Raw genomic sequence first — 16,920 nt, 5'->3', positions numbered from 1 at the left:
GGGGGGGTGCTCGAGGGCTGGGACTGCGGGTGGGGGTGTGCTCTGGGCTGAGACTGCGCGGGGTGGGGGGGTGTGCTCGGGGGCTGGGAGTGCACGGGGTGGGGGGTGAGGGCTCGGAGTGCAGGGGGGGTGTGCTCGGGGGCTGGGAGTGCACGGGGTGGGGGGGTGAGGGCTGGGAGTGCACCGGGTGGGGGGTGAGGGCTGGGAGTGCACGGGGTGGGGGGGGTGGGAGTGCACGGGGGTGGGGGGGGTGAGAGCTCGGAGTGCACGGGGTGGGGGGTGAGGGCTCGGAGTGCAGGGGGGGTGTGCTCGGGGGCTGGGAGTGCACGGGGTGGGGGGGTGAGGGCTGGGAGTGCACGGGGTGGGGGGTGAGGGGTCGGAGTGCACGGGGGGGTGTGCTCGGGGGCTGGGAGTGCACGGGTGGGGGGTGAGAGCTCGGAGTGCACGGGTGGGGGGTGAGGGCTGGGAGTGCACGGGGTGGGGGGTGAGGGCTCGGAGTGCAGGGGTGGTGTGCTCGGGGGCTGGGAGTGCACGGGTGGGGGGTGAGAGCTCGGAGTGCACGGGGTGGGGGGTGAGGGCTCGGAGTGCACGGGGGGGTGTGCTCGGGGGCTGGGAGTGCACGGGTGGGGGGTGAGAGCTCGGAGTGCACGGGGTGGGGGGTGAGGGCTGGGAGTGCACGGGGGTGTGCTCGGGGCTGGGCCTGCGGAGGTCGGCGGGGGCGGGCTCGGGGGCCGGGCGGGCCGGGGGGGGCGGAGCTGCGCCCGGGGCCGGGGCGCGGGACGCGGCGAGCGGCGGTGGGAGCTCCCGGCTCGGGCGGCTCCGGCGGCTCCGGCTCCTGCGGGCGCCCCCCCCCCGCCCCATCCCAGCGCTGCGCCCCCAGCCTGCGGGCCCCGGGCCCCGCCCCCCACGTGGAGCCCCGCCCCGCCCCGCCCCGCCCCGCCCCGCCCGGCCCGCGGGTGAGCTCCGGCCCCGGGTGGCTCCTTAGCCGGATCCGGGGACGCGACGGTCCGGGGCGCCCGCGGCCTCGGCGGAGTCGGGTCTCGCCTCCGGTCGCCTCCCGGGCCCGGACCCGCTCGGCCCACGGCCGCCCCCGCGGAGGGTCCCAGGGGTCCCCGGCCGAGCAGCGGCGCAGCCCTCGGGGCGCGGGGTCGGGGCGCGGGGCGGGCGGCGGGAGGAGCGGGGGGCCGGGGCGGGGGCCGGGGCGGGGGCCGGGCGGGCGGGCGCGGCGTCCCGCGGGGACCATGGCGCGCGGCCCCGGAGGGCGGCTGCTGCTGCTGCTGCGCACCGGCCTGCTCGCCCTGGCCGCGCCGAGCCTGCTCTGGGCGCCCGGAGCTCGGGCTGCGGCGTGCGAGCCGGTGCGCATCCCGCTGTGCCAGGCCCTGCCCTGGAACATGACCAAGATGCCCAACCACCTGCACCACAGCACCCAGGCCAACGCCATCCTGGCCATCGAGCAGTTCGAGGGGCTGCTGGGCACGCACTGCAGCCCCGACCTGCTCTTCTTCCTCTGCGCCATGTACGCGCCCATCTGCACCATCGACTTCCAGCACGAGCCCATCAAGCCCTGCAAGTCCGTGTGCGAGCGCGCCCGGCAGGGCTGCGAGCCCATCCTCATCAAGTACCGCCACGCGTGGCCCGAGAGCCTGGCCTGCGACGAGCTGCCCGTGTACGACCGCGGCGTGTGCATCTCGCCCGAGGCCATCGTCACGGCGGACGGAGCCGGTGAGTCCCCCCCGCCCCCACCCCCTCCCCATGGGTGGCTCCTGGGGGCACCGCGTGCGCCCCCCCCCGCCCCCGCCTCCCCCGCGGCTGCAGGGTCTCCAGCTGCGGCTCAGACTGCGCCCCCCCCCCCCCTCTAGCCATTAGGAAAGCCTGGATGGTTCCAGGGACCTCGCTCCAGCCTCGGATGTCAGTGGCATGTGTTTGCTCGCAGTCCAGTGTGAGCAATTACCTTCACCCTAAATCTGCCCTCGTCTCTATAGGGTAGATTGTTCCCGCACTCCAGCCCCGGGTGGCTGGGAAGCTGCTGAGCCCCCTCCACATGCCACTCACCTGCAGCCCTTTTGTGAGGGGCACAGGGGTGAAAGGGGTTATGCCCAAGGCGGCTGTCACCATTCACCCGTGCAAGGGCATTTTAATCGCCCCCCAAGCTCCCCAGCCCGCTGTTGTGCTCTGCAGACCCGGCCCGAACACCTCATCTCATGCCCTTTGTTCTGCATGTGCATCACCCCCGGGTCCCTCGGGGTGTTCCCCTGCCCCCCAAGAGCTTGCCTGCTCTCCGACGGTTAATGGAATCAGTCACAGGTGGTTTTCTCACAACTGTTTGGTCTCATTATGACAGTCGTGCCTCTGAAGACCCCAGCGAAACCCAGCTCATGATGGTTCATTGAACTCTCGCTCTGTACCCCTCCCGCGTAGGACCCCTCAATTCAACTTGCACCCTTCATATAGTTTCATATATGGATATATTTATGGTTGGTGGTTGGTCTTCTTTCATCCCGTCCGGGGAGGAACTCTCTTATTAGATGTGATGACTTGATTGCCTCCCCTGTTCATTTCCTGGGCATCTCCCCCCCCCCCCCCACTTCATCTGCTTCTCAAGTTGTTCAGCCTGTGCTCACACCCTTAGTCCATTTCTAAGGGATGGTTCTTGGCTGTCAGAGAATTGATGGGGAAAAACTGCTTTCTGTGCACAATGACCCGCTCAACATACAGTGAGCAAAGAGGCCAAAAGTACTGCAAACCCAGGAACAGAAAGATTCCAGAAGCTTTTCGATCATCCCCTCGCTCAGTGAGTCGGGCTTCTAAATACCTGTTGTCTTGCTGCTTTTAATCAAGAGCCCAGAACGGGCTGTGTGCTCTAAGCAGGGGAGGAATGTATTTCTCTGGGCTAAAGGAACACTCTTGAGCCTTTGTACTCAGTAAAGTCACAGGCTGTGCGGATTCTGGAAAGTTTGCTCAGTCGCTGCCCTGCTTTGCCAGGCACTTAGAATCAGTTAGATGCAGGCGCTTCGCTCGCTCGGGCCAGCGACTAGGAATGGGGTGGCGATGGTTCACTCTGAATAGCTTTCCTCCCCTTAAAGGAAAAGACTTGTTCTGAAACCTCTCTTGGAGACGGACCTGGACCTCAGACGAGCGAGGTTTGGCAAGGGTAACAGCTCTCAAAAGCCATGGTCAATATGGTTGGGAAGCAGTTTCCTTAAGTGTCCCCGAATTACCTATCATTGGGGACCAGATGCAGAACAATTGCCTCATTGAAGCCCTCAAATAGGCCATGCATGGAAACAATTTGTCAGTATGTGGGACCTGGTTTCTGAGCTGCTTTAAAATGCCATAATATCCACTTTGTTGACAGCATCCTTGCTAGAAAAATAAGTAGGCTTAGGTGGCAGTTGGAACCATATTTTTATGACCGTCTCCCTTTTTTTACCACAACCTTCAGTGTGAATCAGAGAGCCTGGTGGCAGGAGGGGTGGGGAGGGGAATGGAGAGCTGGATTCCAACCCGAAGGGTCTCCTGGCTTCCGAGGCCAGCTTGCTAAAAATTGCATTCCCTGTCCTGGGTCAGACTGTCAGGCACCTGGACTTACTTAGTCACTACCATATGTGGCCGGTTTAATTTACAACGCAATATACTCTTTGGTTCAGCGGGATATGATAGTTCCCGAAGCACTTCCCCCCGCCTTCCTTTAGGTATAAACAGAATTGCTTATGTTTTAGGATTAGAATCCGGCCTCCGAATACGAAAATGAGGTCTCCCTGAATAAAAGGGGCCACCCTTCGCATTCCTTCAATGCCAAGAGGACTTTCAAATCCTAGCGTTCAGGGATCTGTTCCTTCCTAGCACAGTATGATCCCACAAACGAGTCTAGGCCCCTTTACAAAGCAAAGTCTTACAGAAACGGAGCAGTGCTTCAAACTACTCTTTGCTTTCAAAATACTAAGGGCCAGGGTACATTTAAAAAAGAAAAAAAAAAAAAGCTCACATCCTGACTATTATGGACAAATTTATATGGAACTTGTTCTTTGTCCACATTGTATATTTATCACGGGGTTGGGGCTTCCTGCGGCTGCTGCATCTGAGGATTCACGTCCTCTGTTCAGACCCCTGGTCCCCTCTCGAGGATGGGGGGGCGAGCAGGGCGTGGGCTCGGAGCCCGCAGACCAGGTGCTCAGTCTGGACCCCTCTCAGCTGTCATTTTGGGGAATTTCTGTAACCTGAGTGAGCTAAAGTCTTCGGACGTGTGCGGGGCCTGGGAGATGAGATGAAGCAGCCTGGTCCCTGGGGCGCGGGCCCTGACAGACTGTGCTGCTGCTTCTCTGTTTTGCCCTGATAACCGTCCTGATTACCGTCCTTCCGTCAAGATGAGGTTTTCTTTTTTTAAAGATTTTATTTATTTATTCATGAGAGACACAGAGAGAGGCAGAGACACAGGCAGAAGGAGAAGCAGGCTCCATGCAGGGAGCCCGACGTGGGACTCAGTCCCGGGTCTTCAGGATCACGCTCTGGGCCGAAGGCAGGTGCTAAACCGCTGAGCCACGCAGGGATCCCAAAATGAGGTTTTTCTTTTTTGAAATGGTCCCCTGGTCAGTGCGGATGCAGCCTGGAGCTTTTGTCACTTCGGCTCTGGAACGCAAGCTTCACCCCCGGGCCCAGTGGGAAAGCGGATCTTCCTGCTGAACCCGTGAGCCTCAGGTTTCATTTTGCGCGATTGACCCGGGTCTCAGGCACCGGATCGAGTCCCTGGGGCAGCAGCGGGAAGGAGGAGAGAAAGAGCCTGATGGGCGTCTGCTGGTGACAAACGGCGTGTCTGGGAAGCGCAGGGAGCAAGGATCCAAGCACACGCGTGGTCTGACATGAGCGGCCGCGGCTCCCGGCCCTGGCCCCGGCCCCGGCCTCGGGCAGCGCCGGTTTCCGGGCCGCTGTCAGCCTGTCACCCCGGCCCTTGCTCGACACGGTCCTCCGGGCCCGTCCCGCCTGCTGGGCCGCCGTGGGGTCACTCCTCCGCGCTCCCGGAACAGGCCGCCTTTTCCTTCGCCCTGGTCTACAGCTATTTGAGGGGCCAAATACCAAGAAGGCAGAATGACGTCGTGCGAGGGCCGGAGAATGGAATGGGAAGGACAAGTGGAGACTCCGACTCAGGCGCAGAGAGCACGGTTCTGTGGTCCCTCCTCACGGGAGACACTGCGGGGCGCTCTGGTGGCCCAGGGACGCGGGTCTCCGAGGGCCGCGGCTGACCTGCCCGGTGGGCATAGAATCTTGGGTAGGCCCCAAGCCTTATTTTAAGAATTCATTTTTTATCTCATTACTTTAAAAAAAAAAGATTTTATTTATTTATTCATGAGAGACCCAGAGAGAGAGGCAGAGACACAGGCAGAGGGAGAAGCACGTTCCCTGTGGGGAGCCCGATGTGGGACTCGAACCCGGGACCCCGGGGTCACGACCTGAGCTGAAGGCAGACGCTCAACCACCGAGCCACCCAGGTGTCCCTGTTTGTCTCATTCCTGCCAAATTTCCAAGTAGTTGTTGCGATAAGTAGCAAAACTAAGCTGTGCTGGGCCTTTCCCCTTCCAGTAGGTGAATAGAAGGACGGACACACGGACGTGACTAGTCCAGAACTGGTCTCATGTGCGCGGTTTCGCGGGTTTAGAGCGGGGGGCCCTCCGCTTGGAACTCCGGCTTGGCGTGGCCCTTAGGCCCTGAGCGAGTCGGTGGAGAGCGACGTTGGCAAGAGGAGGACGGAGGAGGACGGAGGCGCCGTACCCGGGAAGCGCCGGTAAATGGCACAGCAGGACGGCGTGGGAGTTAGCGACAGCAGCCCGCTGGGCCACCGGGTCCTGGCAGGAGCGGGATCGGCTGCAGCGACAGGCAGGGCGGCGGCACCCCGTCCCCCTGCTGTTGGGGGGGGCGGCCTGGCCCTATGACGCCTGCTGGCTGCGCCGCCTGCTCGTGGGAAGGAGAGCAAGGCCAGCTCCGGGGACAGGGGGTCCAGCAGAGGCCACCCTCCGCCACCCTCCGCCACGCTTCGTGTCTCCTGAAGAAGGAAGGGACTCGTAACCTAAGACGAAGAATCTGTCGCTGGCCCTCAGGCTGCAGTTAAAGGATCAGGTTCTGGGCATTGTCGCTTGAAGCCCCCGAGAGCTCCGAGGCGGCTGCGGGCAGGGGTTCCAGGACAGACAGGTACGTGCTGCCCCTTGGGGAGGACCGAGCAGGTCCCAGGCCCCCGTCCGACCCCCAGACCTCAGGGGCAGCGCCTCGGAGTGAACTCTCGTCTCCTTCCCCGCGTCGGCCGATGCTTCCCTCTCTGTTGGCTCCAGGCCCCAGAGCCACCCTGATTCTAGCACCTCCCCCTTTTATGTTATTTAAAATTTTATTTATTTCTTTGGGAGAAGGAGCAGGAGCAGGGGGAGGAGCAGGCTCCCCGCGGAGCAGGGACCCCACCTGGGGCTCGATCCCAGGGCCTCGAGGTCAGGCCCCCAGCCATCGGCAGCCCCCGCTTGTAGCCCCGCGTTCAAGTGTCCCTGAACCTGCTCTGAATCCAGTTTCCTTCCTTTTCCACTGCGGCTCGTTCAGCTTGGGCTTCCAGTGGGTCCCCTGGGTCACGGGTCCGGGGCAGTAACGGCTTGCTGCCCACAGCCCGATGCCCTCTGTGCAGAGGGTGTGCTGCTGACATCGGCGGTGCCTCGGCCCGGCCTGCATGGGCCTCGCCCCCGCCTCTCTGGGTGCAGCTCCCCTCTCCGTTAGCCTCGCTGCAGGACTTGGGGGCCCTCGGTCACAGCCGCAATCTCTGTCCATACTTGTCACACATGATACTTTCTATTTGGAACCTGCCCCCGCTCCCCGACTTTCCCCAGCAGCTTTGGGACTATTCTGGAAACTTCTGTGACTCCTCCTAGAAATCCTTGGGGCGTAAAACCCAATAATGCCTACGAATAATCTTCACTTAAGATGACTTTCTCGGAATGCCTAAGTTCAACTTTCTGAAAACAACTTTTTTTGGATGATTTTTGATCAGATAACTTTTTTTTTCTCTTAAAATTCTAACAACGGATACCTAAACGCTTTTATAAACAGAAATATCTTCCTGTGACTAAGAGTGAGAGAAGAAAACCATTTTCCTACGTTCAGCTATATCAAGAGTTTTCTTTCCCCCGGGAGAAGAGATTTATTTTTCATTTTTCTGTCAACATTTCAGGACTTAACAGTTATTTTACACGTGGATTAATATAATTTCTTCACTTACAGAGAGCTCATTTTTTAAAAAAAGATTTGAGAGAGAGAGAGTGCACGTGTGCACATGCGCGAGCGGGGCAGGGGCAAAGGGAGGGAGAGAATCTCCAGCAGACTCCTCGCCGAGTGTGGAGCCCGGAGGCAGGGCTGGATCCCAGGACCCTGAGATCATCACCTGAGCCGAAATCAAGAGACGGACGCTTAATCGACTGAGCCACCCAGACACCCCCAGAGAGATCATTTTTGTATAGATCGTATGTGTGTAACCATGATTATTGGACTTTTTCAGGAATAAAACCATTGGCATGTTACTCTAACACTTCATTTATCATGAAGAAAGTCTTTGAATAGAATGAAAGTCATTAAATTAATAGCATATGACTGAGTTGAACCTCACGTTTTAGAATCAAGTATGTGTTGCCTGGTGGTTACTGTCTTTCCTTGTATATAGCTTTTTAAATACCAGAAGAATAACAGCTAAGGAATTTCTTTAAAAATTGAAAAAAAAAAAAAAAACAGATGATGATTACCAAGCCTGAGAGAATAATTCACTAATTGTAATTTTGAGTGCTGTTGTCCTAAAATGGTGTTTAACCACTCCTTTTTAATCATGATACATCCTATGAAGAAAAAGGACAGAGCAAGGATGGTATTTCCTGTTGGGATCAGTGGATACTCAACTCCTATAACATGAAGTGTTAATGCAAAATTAAAGCTTGCGTAGGAGTACGGAGTTGAAGTGTCCATAAGAATCTATAACTAGAGGAATCACTGAACTCTACCTCTGGCCCAAGAAATACATCGTATGTTAATTAATTGACTTTATTATTTTTTAATTTATTTTATTTTTTATTTTTATTTTATTTTATTTTTATTTTTATTTTTTTAATTGACATAAAATAAAATAAAATAAAATAAAATAAAATAAAATAAAATAAAATAAAATACTATATTGCTAGGGGCAGCAGGTCTCAGCATGGTGTCTTGCCGAGGCCTCAGTCACCGGAGGCTGCTTTCTTAGCTGGAACACAGAAGAGCTTTATACTCTTAGTCATCGTTGCCACGTCCGTTAATCGCGCTGGCTTGAGCGGTCCCAGCATGATGTGCTTCCTTTCTGCTGAGGGACGGTTTAGTTTACAGGCAACAAAGGGCATGAGAATGCATTCTGGGTGTTTTCCTTAGGCCCTAAGAATCTAAGTACATGCTAGGAACGCATGAGGCGTCTATTTGTTGAAGAGATGCGTTTGCTGCTTTTGGGTGTTGGGTGAGGACTTAATATGTGTGTGGACTTCATCGTGTCAGAAATTTTGTGAGACCCCAAAACTTCTTAAATCCTGAAATTTTATGCGTAGTCGGTGAGGATTCCAAAGAGAGTGTCATCCTTTAATCACACAAAAGGACCGACGGTTGTCCTTACTTGACCTGTAAGTAACAGAGAACCAAGCTCATGTCACTGATAAGAATCGACTTCCTTGAGGCACCTTGGTTTTTTACCCAAATTAAACTCATGACTGAATTAGACTTTTATACGGGAATTCTCGAAATAATAATGAATAAATGATAATTGCTTATTCTGTCTGTCACCTTTCAGATTTTCCTATGGATTCTAGTAACGGAAACTGTAGAGGGACCAGCAGTGGTGAGTATACCAGTACCTTCCTACTTTTCGTTTGTGTTCACATGAGCCTTCGTGACCTATCTACTCAAGTCTCATTTGGGTACATTTGTGCCCTACGTTTTAAAAGTAAACTTAAAAAAAATCACTCATATTTTATTTAAAACATTAGCATTTACTAACATTGATGTTTTCTCTTGGTCATTAAAAATTGTGTGGATTTTGTGAGTTCTGTGGGTATTAATGCAGGAATAGATGTGCGTAACAGCCACCACAGCAAAGATACAGAACTATCGTATCCCCTCAGAAGAAACTTGCTCATGGTGTCTCTTCATCATTACAAGCTTCTGCCCCCCTTAACCGCTGGCGATCACTGATCCCTCCTCCGCTCTAGCTTTGTCTTTTTGAGACGATCTTATACATGGAATGGTAGGGTCTGTAACCTTTTGAGATCGGCTTATTTCACTTGTCATAATGCCTTTGAGCTTCATCCAAGTTGGTGCTGCATGTGGCACTATGGACTCGTTGCAATTGCTAAAGATTTCATTGCTTGAGTCTACTACCGTTTGTTTAGCCATTCAGGCCTTCGAGGATTATCGGGCTGTTTCTAGTTTTGGTCAGTCATGGGTAGATCCACTATAAGCATTGGCATAAAGGTGTTCGAATAAACCTGAGTGTTCATTTCTCTAGGGTAAGTAGGAATAGGATTACTGGGGCTATATGGTCAGGGTGTGCTTAATTTTGTAAAAAACGGTGAAACTGTTTCCAAAATGGCTGTTCTATTTTACACTTGGGGTGTCTCAGATTTCGAGTTGTTGTGCATCATCTGGCGTGTAGTATTTTCAGGTTTTATTTTTTAAATCTTAGCTATTTTGATAGCTGTGGAGTGCTAGTTCACACCCCTCAAGGTAGTGCCATATCCTGGCTATAAAGAACCATTTTTTGTTTCATCGATTTTCTCTGTTTTCAAATTTATTGGTTTCTGCTCATCAGTATTTCTTTCCTCTGCTTGTGTAGGACTTTTTTCCCCCTTACAGAAGTTTAGATTATGAGTTGAGACTTTTCTTCTTTTCTACTATAGTAATTTAATGCTATAACTATCCAGCTAAGGATGGCTTTATTTGCTTCTCACAAGGTTTGATAGGTTTTATTTTAATTTTTCTTCACCTTAAAATATTTTATAATTTCCCTTGAGATTACGTTTTTGGCTCTTGAATTACTGAGGATTGTACTATTAAATTTGCTGCTGTTTGGAGATTTTTCTCTTTGCTTTATGTTGTTATATTTTATTCTAATTACCCTAGAGAACATACTTTGTATAATCTTGATTCTTTTACATTTGTTAAGGTTTATTTTATGACCCAGGATGTGATTTATCTTGGTGAATGTTTTATTAGCCTTCAGGAAAAGAATACATATATTCTGCAGTTGTTGGCTGGAATGTTCTATAATGTCAATTAGATTAGTTAATACTGTTGTTTAGTACTTTTATATTGTTGCCCATTTTCTGTGTATGAGAGCTATTGATCACTTTGAGATGAATGTTTAAGTCTCCTAATATTGTAGTCTTTTCTATTTTCTTTTCAGGGCTGTCAATTTTGGTTCATGTATTCTGAAGCTCTGTTGTTTGGTGCATTCACAGTTAGTATTTTTATGTCTAATTAGGGAATCGACCCTTTGTCATGTAATGTCCCTCTTTACCTCTGTAATTTCCTCTGCTCTAAAGTCTTATTCCTTGGTATTTAATATAGCTACTTTAATCTTCTTTTGATCAGTGTTTTCAAGGTATGTCTTATGTCTTTATCTTTTTATTTTAACATACCTGTATTACTATGTTTCAAGTAAATTTCTTGTAGACCTGGAATAATTGGATAATTTTTTGGTAGGTATTGATTTCTTTGTCCATTTTACCAATCGTTATCTTTTTTTTTTCTTTTTTACCAATCGTTATCTTTTGATCAATGTGTTGAGACCATTTACATCAATGTGATTATTGATATATTTGTATTTAGATCTACCATTTTATTATTTGTTTTCTGTTTGTTCCTTCTCTTTTCATCCCTGTTTTGTATTTCCTAATTTATTTTGGATTAGGTGAATGTCTTTCACACACATGCACACATATATTTTTGTGTTATATATATATTCACAAGGTGTGTATACATATCATGAGAGTATATACAGTTGTATTTTTTCCAGACATTAAAAATGTTTTTTAAAAAGATTTATTTATTTATTTTGAGAGAGAGAGAGAGAGAGAGAGAGAGAGAGATGGTGGGGGGGAGGGGCAGAGGGAGGAGAGGGAGAGACCGAATCTCACACAGACTCCTAGTTGAGCATGGAGCCCATTGCATGGCTTGATTTCATGACCCTGAGATCATGACCTGAGCAAAACCAAGAGTCGGATGCTTACCTAGCAGAGCCAGCCGGGTGCCCTGACTTTAAAAATGTTTTAAGCAACTCAATAGGAGAATAGCTTACTGTGTTTACCCAGATGTTTTTAACTTCTGTTGTTTTCCCCATTTTCTAGTATTCCTTCTGCCTGAGGAGCATCCTTTAACACTTCTTTTAGAGCAGTTCTGGTGGCAATAATTCTCTTAGTTTTCCTTTCTCTGAAAGTGTCTTTCACCTTCATTCCTGAAGGACATTTTCCACTGGATATAGACTTCTGGGTTGGCTAGTTCATCCAGTGCTTTAAAAAGTTATTCCACTTACTTCTGTCCTCCGCGTTTCTCATGGGAAATTGGTTGTCATTCGAATCATTTTTCCCTGTATATAATGCATCAGTTTTCTCTGGTTGCTTTCAAGACTTTTTCTTGGTCTTTAGTTTTTAGCAGTTGGATTGTGCTATGTCTGGACATTTGGTTTCTTTGGGATTATCCTGTTTAGAGTTAACTGTGTTTTTTGAATCTATAAATTCTAGCATTTGTCAAATTAGGGAAGCTTTCAGCAACCATTTCTTCAAATACTTATTTTTATAACACATTCTCTTCTATTTCCAAGTCTATGATGATGTGAATGGTAGAGCTTTTGTTGTTGTCCCACAAGTCTCAGAGGCTCTGTTCATTTCCCTCCCCAACCTTTTCTGTTTGTTCAGATTATATAACGTCTCTTGGTCTGTTTTCAAGTTCATTGACTCTTTCCTCAATCATGTCTGTTCTGCTATTGAGCCCATCCAGTGAATTTTTAATTTCAGTTATTGGAGTTTTCAGCATTCAAAATTTCTACTTGGTTCTTCCCTTGTATCTTGTATTTCTTTGTTGAGACTTTCTATCTTTCCATTCATTTCAAGAGTTTTCACTATTACTTTTTGGAGAATTTTTATAAAAGCTGCCTTGAAATTATTGTTGGATACCTTTAACATTTGTGTCATCTGATTTCTTTTCCCCATACATTCTGAGATTTTTCTAGTTCTTCATGTGCAGAATAATTGATTGCATCCTGGTCATTTTGATTATTATATTCTAAGAAATTTGGTTCTTATTTAAAGTTCTATGAAGAATGTTGATATTTTTGTTTTAGCAGGAGTTGATCCTGCTGGGTTAAAGCAGCAAATTCTGACTTGTCTTCTGTGAATTGTGATTTCAGTACCAGTTCCATTCTCAGTCTTTGCAATGCCTTTCAGGTCCATCCCATGTGTATCCTGCCCAGTGGCCAGTGTGAGATCAGGGCAGTGACCTACCGCATGGCTTAGTTTTCAAAGTCTATAGTATACTGTTTCGTGTCAGATTCATATATACCCAGGGGTGAACCTACCAGTTCATAAACAATTTTATGGATTTTTTATTTCTAAGTTCTTCCCTCTCTGTGGTCTTCTCAGTACTTTTCAGTTCCTTGGGGGCTCTTCTTTTTGGTCCTTTGGCTGGAAAGCTGGAGCTTTACTTATCCCACTCTGTGACTGACTGCATCTGAGGCCAGATGGTGGGAGGACAACGCAATGGAACTTTGCCCCAATCTCATTTTTTTTTCCCCCAATCTCTTGATACTACATATCTAATCAGAAGAGAAGGTTCTCCAACATCAGCAGTTTAGGATTCTGAGGGCTTCCCTTGGTGCAGCTGTTGTCAGCACTGCCCCAGGATTGCTTGAGGGCTGGAATACAAGAGAATGGGGTGTTAGAAGACGCTTTTCCTACTTTTGATTCTTTTTTTTTTTTTTTTAGATTTTATTTATTTATTCATGAGAGACAGAGAGAGGCAGAGACATTGGCAGAGGGAGAAGCAGATTTTTCGCAGGGAGCCCAATGTGGGACTCAATTTCAGGACCCTGGGATCATGACCTGAGCGGAAGCCAGATACTCAACTGCTGAGCCCCCCAGGTGTCCCACCTGCTTTTGATTCTTAGCTAGAGGGCCTCTCCTGAAGGACTCTGCTGCATTATGCCCGCTTACAGGCTATGGGCTGTGTTGAAACTAGGCCTGAGGAGACCAGAGAGGGAAAAATTGATGAACCTATTGCCACTTTGATAGTATTAGTCTTCTTTCCCAATCTCCTGCTTTTACTAGCCGAGTGCTTAAGTAGTTGCTTCACGTATTCTGTAACTGTGTTCAGGGGGAGAGACATGGTGGCATCTAGTTACTCCGTCTTTCCTAAAATAAGCATTCAAATGAAGTATGACATATGTGCAAAAAACATGTCATAAGCACGTAGCTCAGTGACTTGTCACAAAGTAAACATTCTTGTGTAACCACCACACAGATCAAGATACATACCGTGACAGCACTCCAGAAGCCTCCTTGTACCTCTTCCAAATCACTGCTTCCATCCTTTTTCTCCAAGGGTAACTACTAGCAGAAATTCCAATAACATCTATTAATTTTGATCTTTTATGAACATATATATAGGGTGTGCCTTCCTTTGCTCTTCATTACCCAGTGTATAGTAGTTCTTCTGAATTTTCAGTGCTGTATAGTATTTTATCATATGAATATACCACATGTTATTCTAATGTTCTTGGAATATTTAGGTCGTTTCTAGTTTTTATTTTTATGATTAATGCTGTATTTGCTCTTATAAGAATGTTATAACTACAATTAATTACTATATACCTTTTCATTTCACGTTCCTCTAGTAATTTGCACTGATTTGGGTCTCTGCATCCTGCCTTGTAAGGTGTCTTTTTTTCTTTAAGATTGATTGAGAGAGAGAGAGAGAGAGAGAGAGAGTCCTTCCCCTCTACGGCCTTGAGATTAGTGGGAAGTTCCTTTCTACATTTGCTTTCATTGCTGACTTTGCCTCCACAGTCCACACATCCATTCCTTCTTCATATCTCCTTGAGTTCTCAGCACCTGCCATTCAAAGAGGAAACAACAAATAATGGTTGCACTTCCAAAAAAAAAAAAGAAAGAAAGAAAGAAACCCAAAAAAACCCAACTTTAGTTGTCTTTCGATGTGTTGAATCCCTGTCCAAATAAAAATATTTAATGGAAGAAAAGCAGGAGGAATTAGGTCATATAGAGGCTGGAGAAGATGCTGGTGGTGGGAGGGCTTAAGGGAAGATCTAAGAATGAGAAGATTTCCCAGTGGAAAGTAGTCAATCTGGTTTTATTTGTAGTAACTAATCAAAAATCAGCTTTGAATTTCGACTTTTCTCCTGACCTTGTTAAATACCATTAACTCCATACTTCTCTCCAAAGTCAAGGGAAAACAGAAACGTAGAAGGAAAAATACCATTTTTTTCTTTCTAAGAATCACATGCCTTGAAACTATTAATGCTAAATTAAACAAACTACTAATATCAAAAGAATCACTTTAATTGTTCATTTACCTGTTCATCCTCTACAAGAATCATTCCATTGAAATGACCTTAGATCGTGACCTGAGCCAACATCCAGTCAATGCACTCAGGTGCCTCTGCCTTGTAAGGTGTCTTATATGTGGAAGTGGAACTTTTCTTTTATGGAGTTGTAAATAAGTTTGAAATACCAATTTTCATTAGACTGCAGCAGTTTTCACCGTTGATTTCCAGTGAATATTGTTAAGAGTGACAGGTGTTCAACCGGAGGCCATGTCTGCCAGAGGTGTCCCACAAACATTTATCTGTGAAAAACGTAAGTGAGTGAAAATGATTTATTTAGAACGATTTCATTACCTTCTTGATACAGTTGAGAATGTTCTTGGAGTGTCATAAAATCACCTGGAAATTATTGGTGTCCAGTGATGGTTCTATTTTAATGATCACCCCTACTTTATATTTGATCAAAACAAACCACAAGGCTCATTTGTATAGTACAGTTGGCTAAGTCACCATTTTTGGCAACTGCATGCGTGTGCTATCAAATGGTCCAGAAGTTATAGTTAGAATAATACAGCCCTTCAGTGTGTAAACGGAAGATGGCATCAACAATACTATAAATAATATATGAAAATAGTTCAGTGTGTAAAACTACCTGGAATGAACGTAGTTTCCTGGGTTTAGGGTTGACTGTTCCTCTTTTACCAATGTTTTCCTGTTCCCTGGTATAATGGGAACCATGAAAACAAACCAGCAAACAGGCAAAACCAAGCTCATTCTGCTTGTAAAAAAAAATGTACTGACATATTCACATGTTCTGCAAAGAAAATATAAATTATTCACACGCAGAAATTCATGCCTTGGAAAAATGGAGCAGCCGAGGTTGACGAAACAAGGAATGAGGAAGATACAAAAACACTGTCACCCACATGTCCCCACTTTCAAAAGTGTTAAGCTGTTTCTGCTGGAATTTGGAAAAGAAATTCTTTTATTCCAGTTAAGTTATTCTTTGCCTAGAAGCTTCATAATTATTTTCTTTTCTTACCTTCCTTCCTTCCTTCTTTTTTTTTTTTTTTTTGAGCTAATGACTGAACAGCTTCCAATCTGTGAGTATGTTTTATTTTGTAAACCCACTGTCCCACTAAGGGGTGCATCACTTCTAGTTTCCATAACGTGGAATTTGGGGAAAAACAGTTATAGTTTTATTCCACTGAGTCATTTGGTCTGTCAAATCAACACCGAAGATTAAGGCAGGTGCTCCAGGGGTGCAATGAAAAGATCTATTTTGTATTGAAAGAATTCTCTCAGTTCCCCACTTTGTGATGGTGACTGGTTTATGAATTCCTATATTTGAAAAACACAAAGTTCCGGGGGGGGGGGGCAGAAAGCGCTGGCAAATTCTGACATGAGCTAATTGACATAAGCATAACAGAATTACTTTACTGGTTGGTTTCCAAAGATATAAAATCAGACTGTACTGACTCTCGGTTTCCTTCTGATACATATTCAAATCCGGGAGACATCAGCAGCGTTCCCAGGGTAAGGTGGGCACTCACCTGGTTTGCGCTGGCCTCTCCCTGCCTGTTCAGGGGTGCTTCAGAGAAACTCCCCTGGGTGGCTGAGTACTGGGTTCCCAGTTGCCTGCACCTGCCAGGCCGGCCCCAGCTCCCCACTCTTGGGGTGGCCTATGCCCGGCTTGGGTAGTATAGATTCACTCTCTCTCCTTCTCCAAACTTCTTTCCTCCCCTTTGGCTTCCTCCTAATTTGGGGAAGGAATTTAGGTTTTTTGTTTTTTTTTTTTGCTTTGGGTGCACATGTGTACTGATTCTGGCAGCTAAATTAACTTGGGTGCAATGCCTGCCCTTTATTGGGAAAAAATTAGGATGGATTAAAAAGTGGTCTATTTATAAATTCACAGTAGCTTCCAAGTAGAGGCGCTTTTTTTTTTTTAAATTCTTTGACACTTGACTCATTTTTATTCCTAAGCATTCTCCTCTTTGAGCTGTTTGCCAAATTGTACCAGAGCTTCCCCTGCCCCCCAGCCCCCCAGCCAGTGCAGGCCTCCGCTCCTCCCGCCTTCTGGGGGCTTCTTCCCCCTGGAGCGCCCGGCCACAGGGGCTCAGCTCTCCCTCCCCTGACTCCCCGGACCGGGTCTTATCTCTGTCAGGGGCAGAGCCCGCAGTTCTCCTTGGATAAACACCTCTCCCTGAGTCACCGGGCTGTACCTCAGATACAGCCTCGTTAATAATTAAGGCTCTCTTTGTATCGCAGATTTCCTCCTGGCAACTTTCTTTTTTAAATGTGTGGCACCATTGTTTTCTCAGGTCCCCAGGATTGAAACT

At 48.2% G+C, this 16,920-nt stretch overlaps 1 protein-coding gene and 1 long non-coding RNA gene across 2 annotated transcripts in view; one reads left to right on the top strand and one right to left on the bottom strand.

Moving 5' to 3' along the window:
- The first annotated feature begins 1,241 nt into the window (after positions 1–1,241).
- FRZB (frizzled related protein) overlaps positions 1,242–16,920 on the top strand; it is a 30,402-nt gene continuing 14,723 nt past the window's right edge. Inside the window, exons 1-2 of the mRNA XM_038584521.1 lie at positions 1,242–1,722; positions 8,822–8,869. Coding sequence (XP_038440449.1) covers positions 1,242–1,722; positions 8,822–8,869 — 529 coding nt within the window. The remainder of the gene's footprint in view (positions 1,723–8,821; positions 8,870–16,920) is intronic.
- LOC119867853 lies at positions 11,096–16,310 on the bottom strand. Its single transcript, XR_005384852.1, has 4 exons — positions 16,135–16,310; positions 14,612–14,883; positions 13,557–14,132; positions 11,096–12,937 (listed from the first exon to the last, which is right to left on the bottom strand). It is a non-coding gene; the product is annotated as an uncharacterized LOC119867853 (long non-coding RNA).

Source organism: Canis lupus, chromosome 36 (assembly GCF_011100685.1).
Source record: "Canis lupus familiaris isolate Mischka breed German Shepherd chromosome 36, alternate assembly UU_Cfam_GSD_1.0, whole genome shotgun sequence".
NCBI classification, from domain to species: Eukaryota; Metazoa; Chordata; class Mammalia; order Carnivora; family Canidae; genus Canis; species Canis lupus.
The sequence above is the reverse complement of the archived record's forward strand: the minus strand, read 5'-3'. Positions and strand labels throughout refer to the sequence as shown.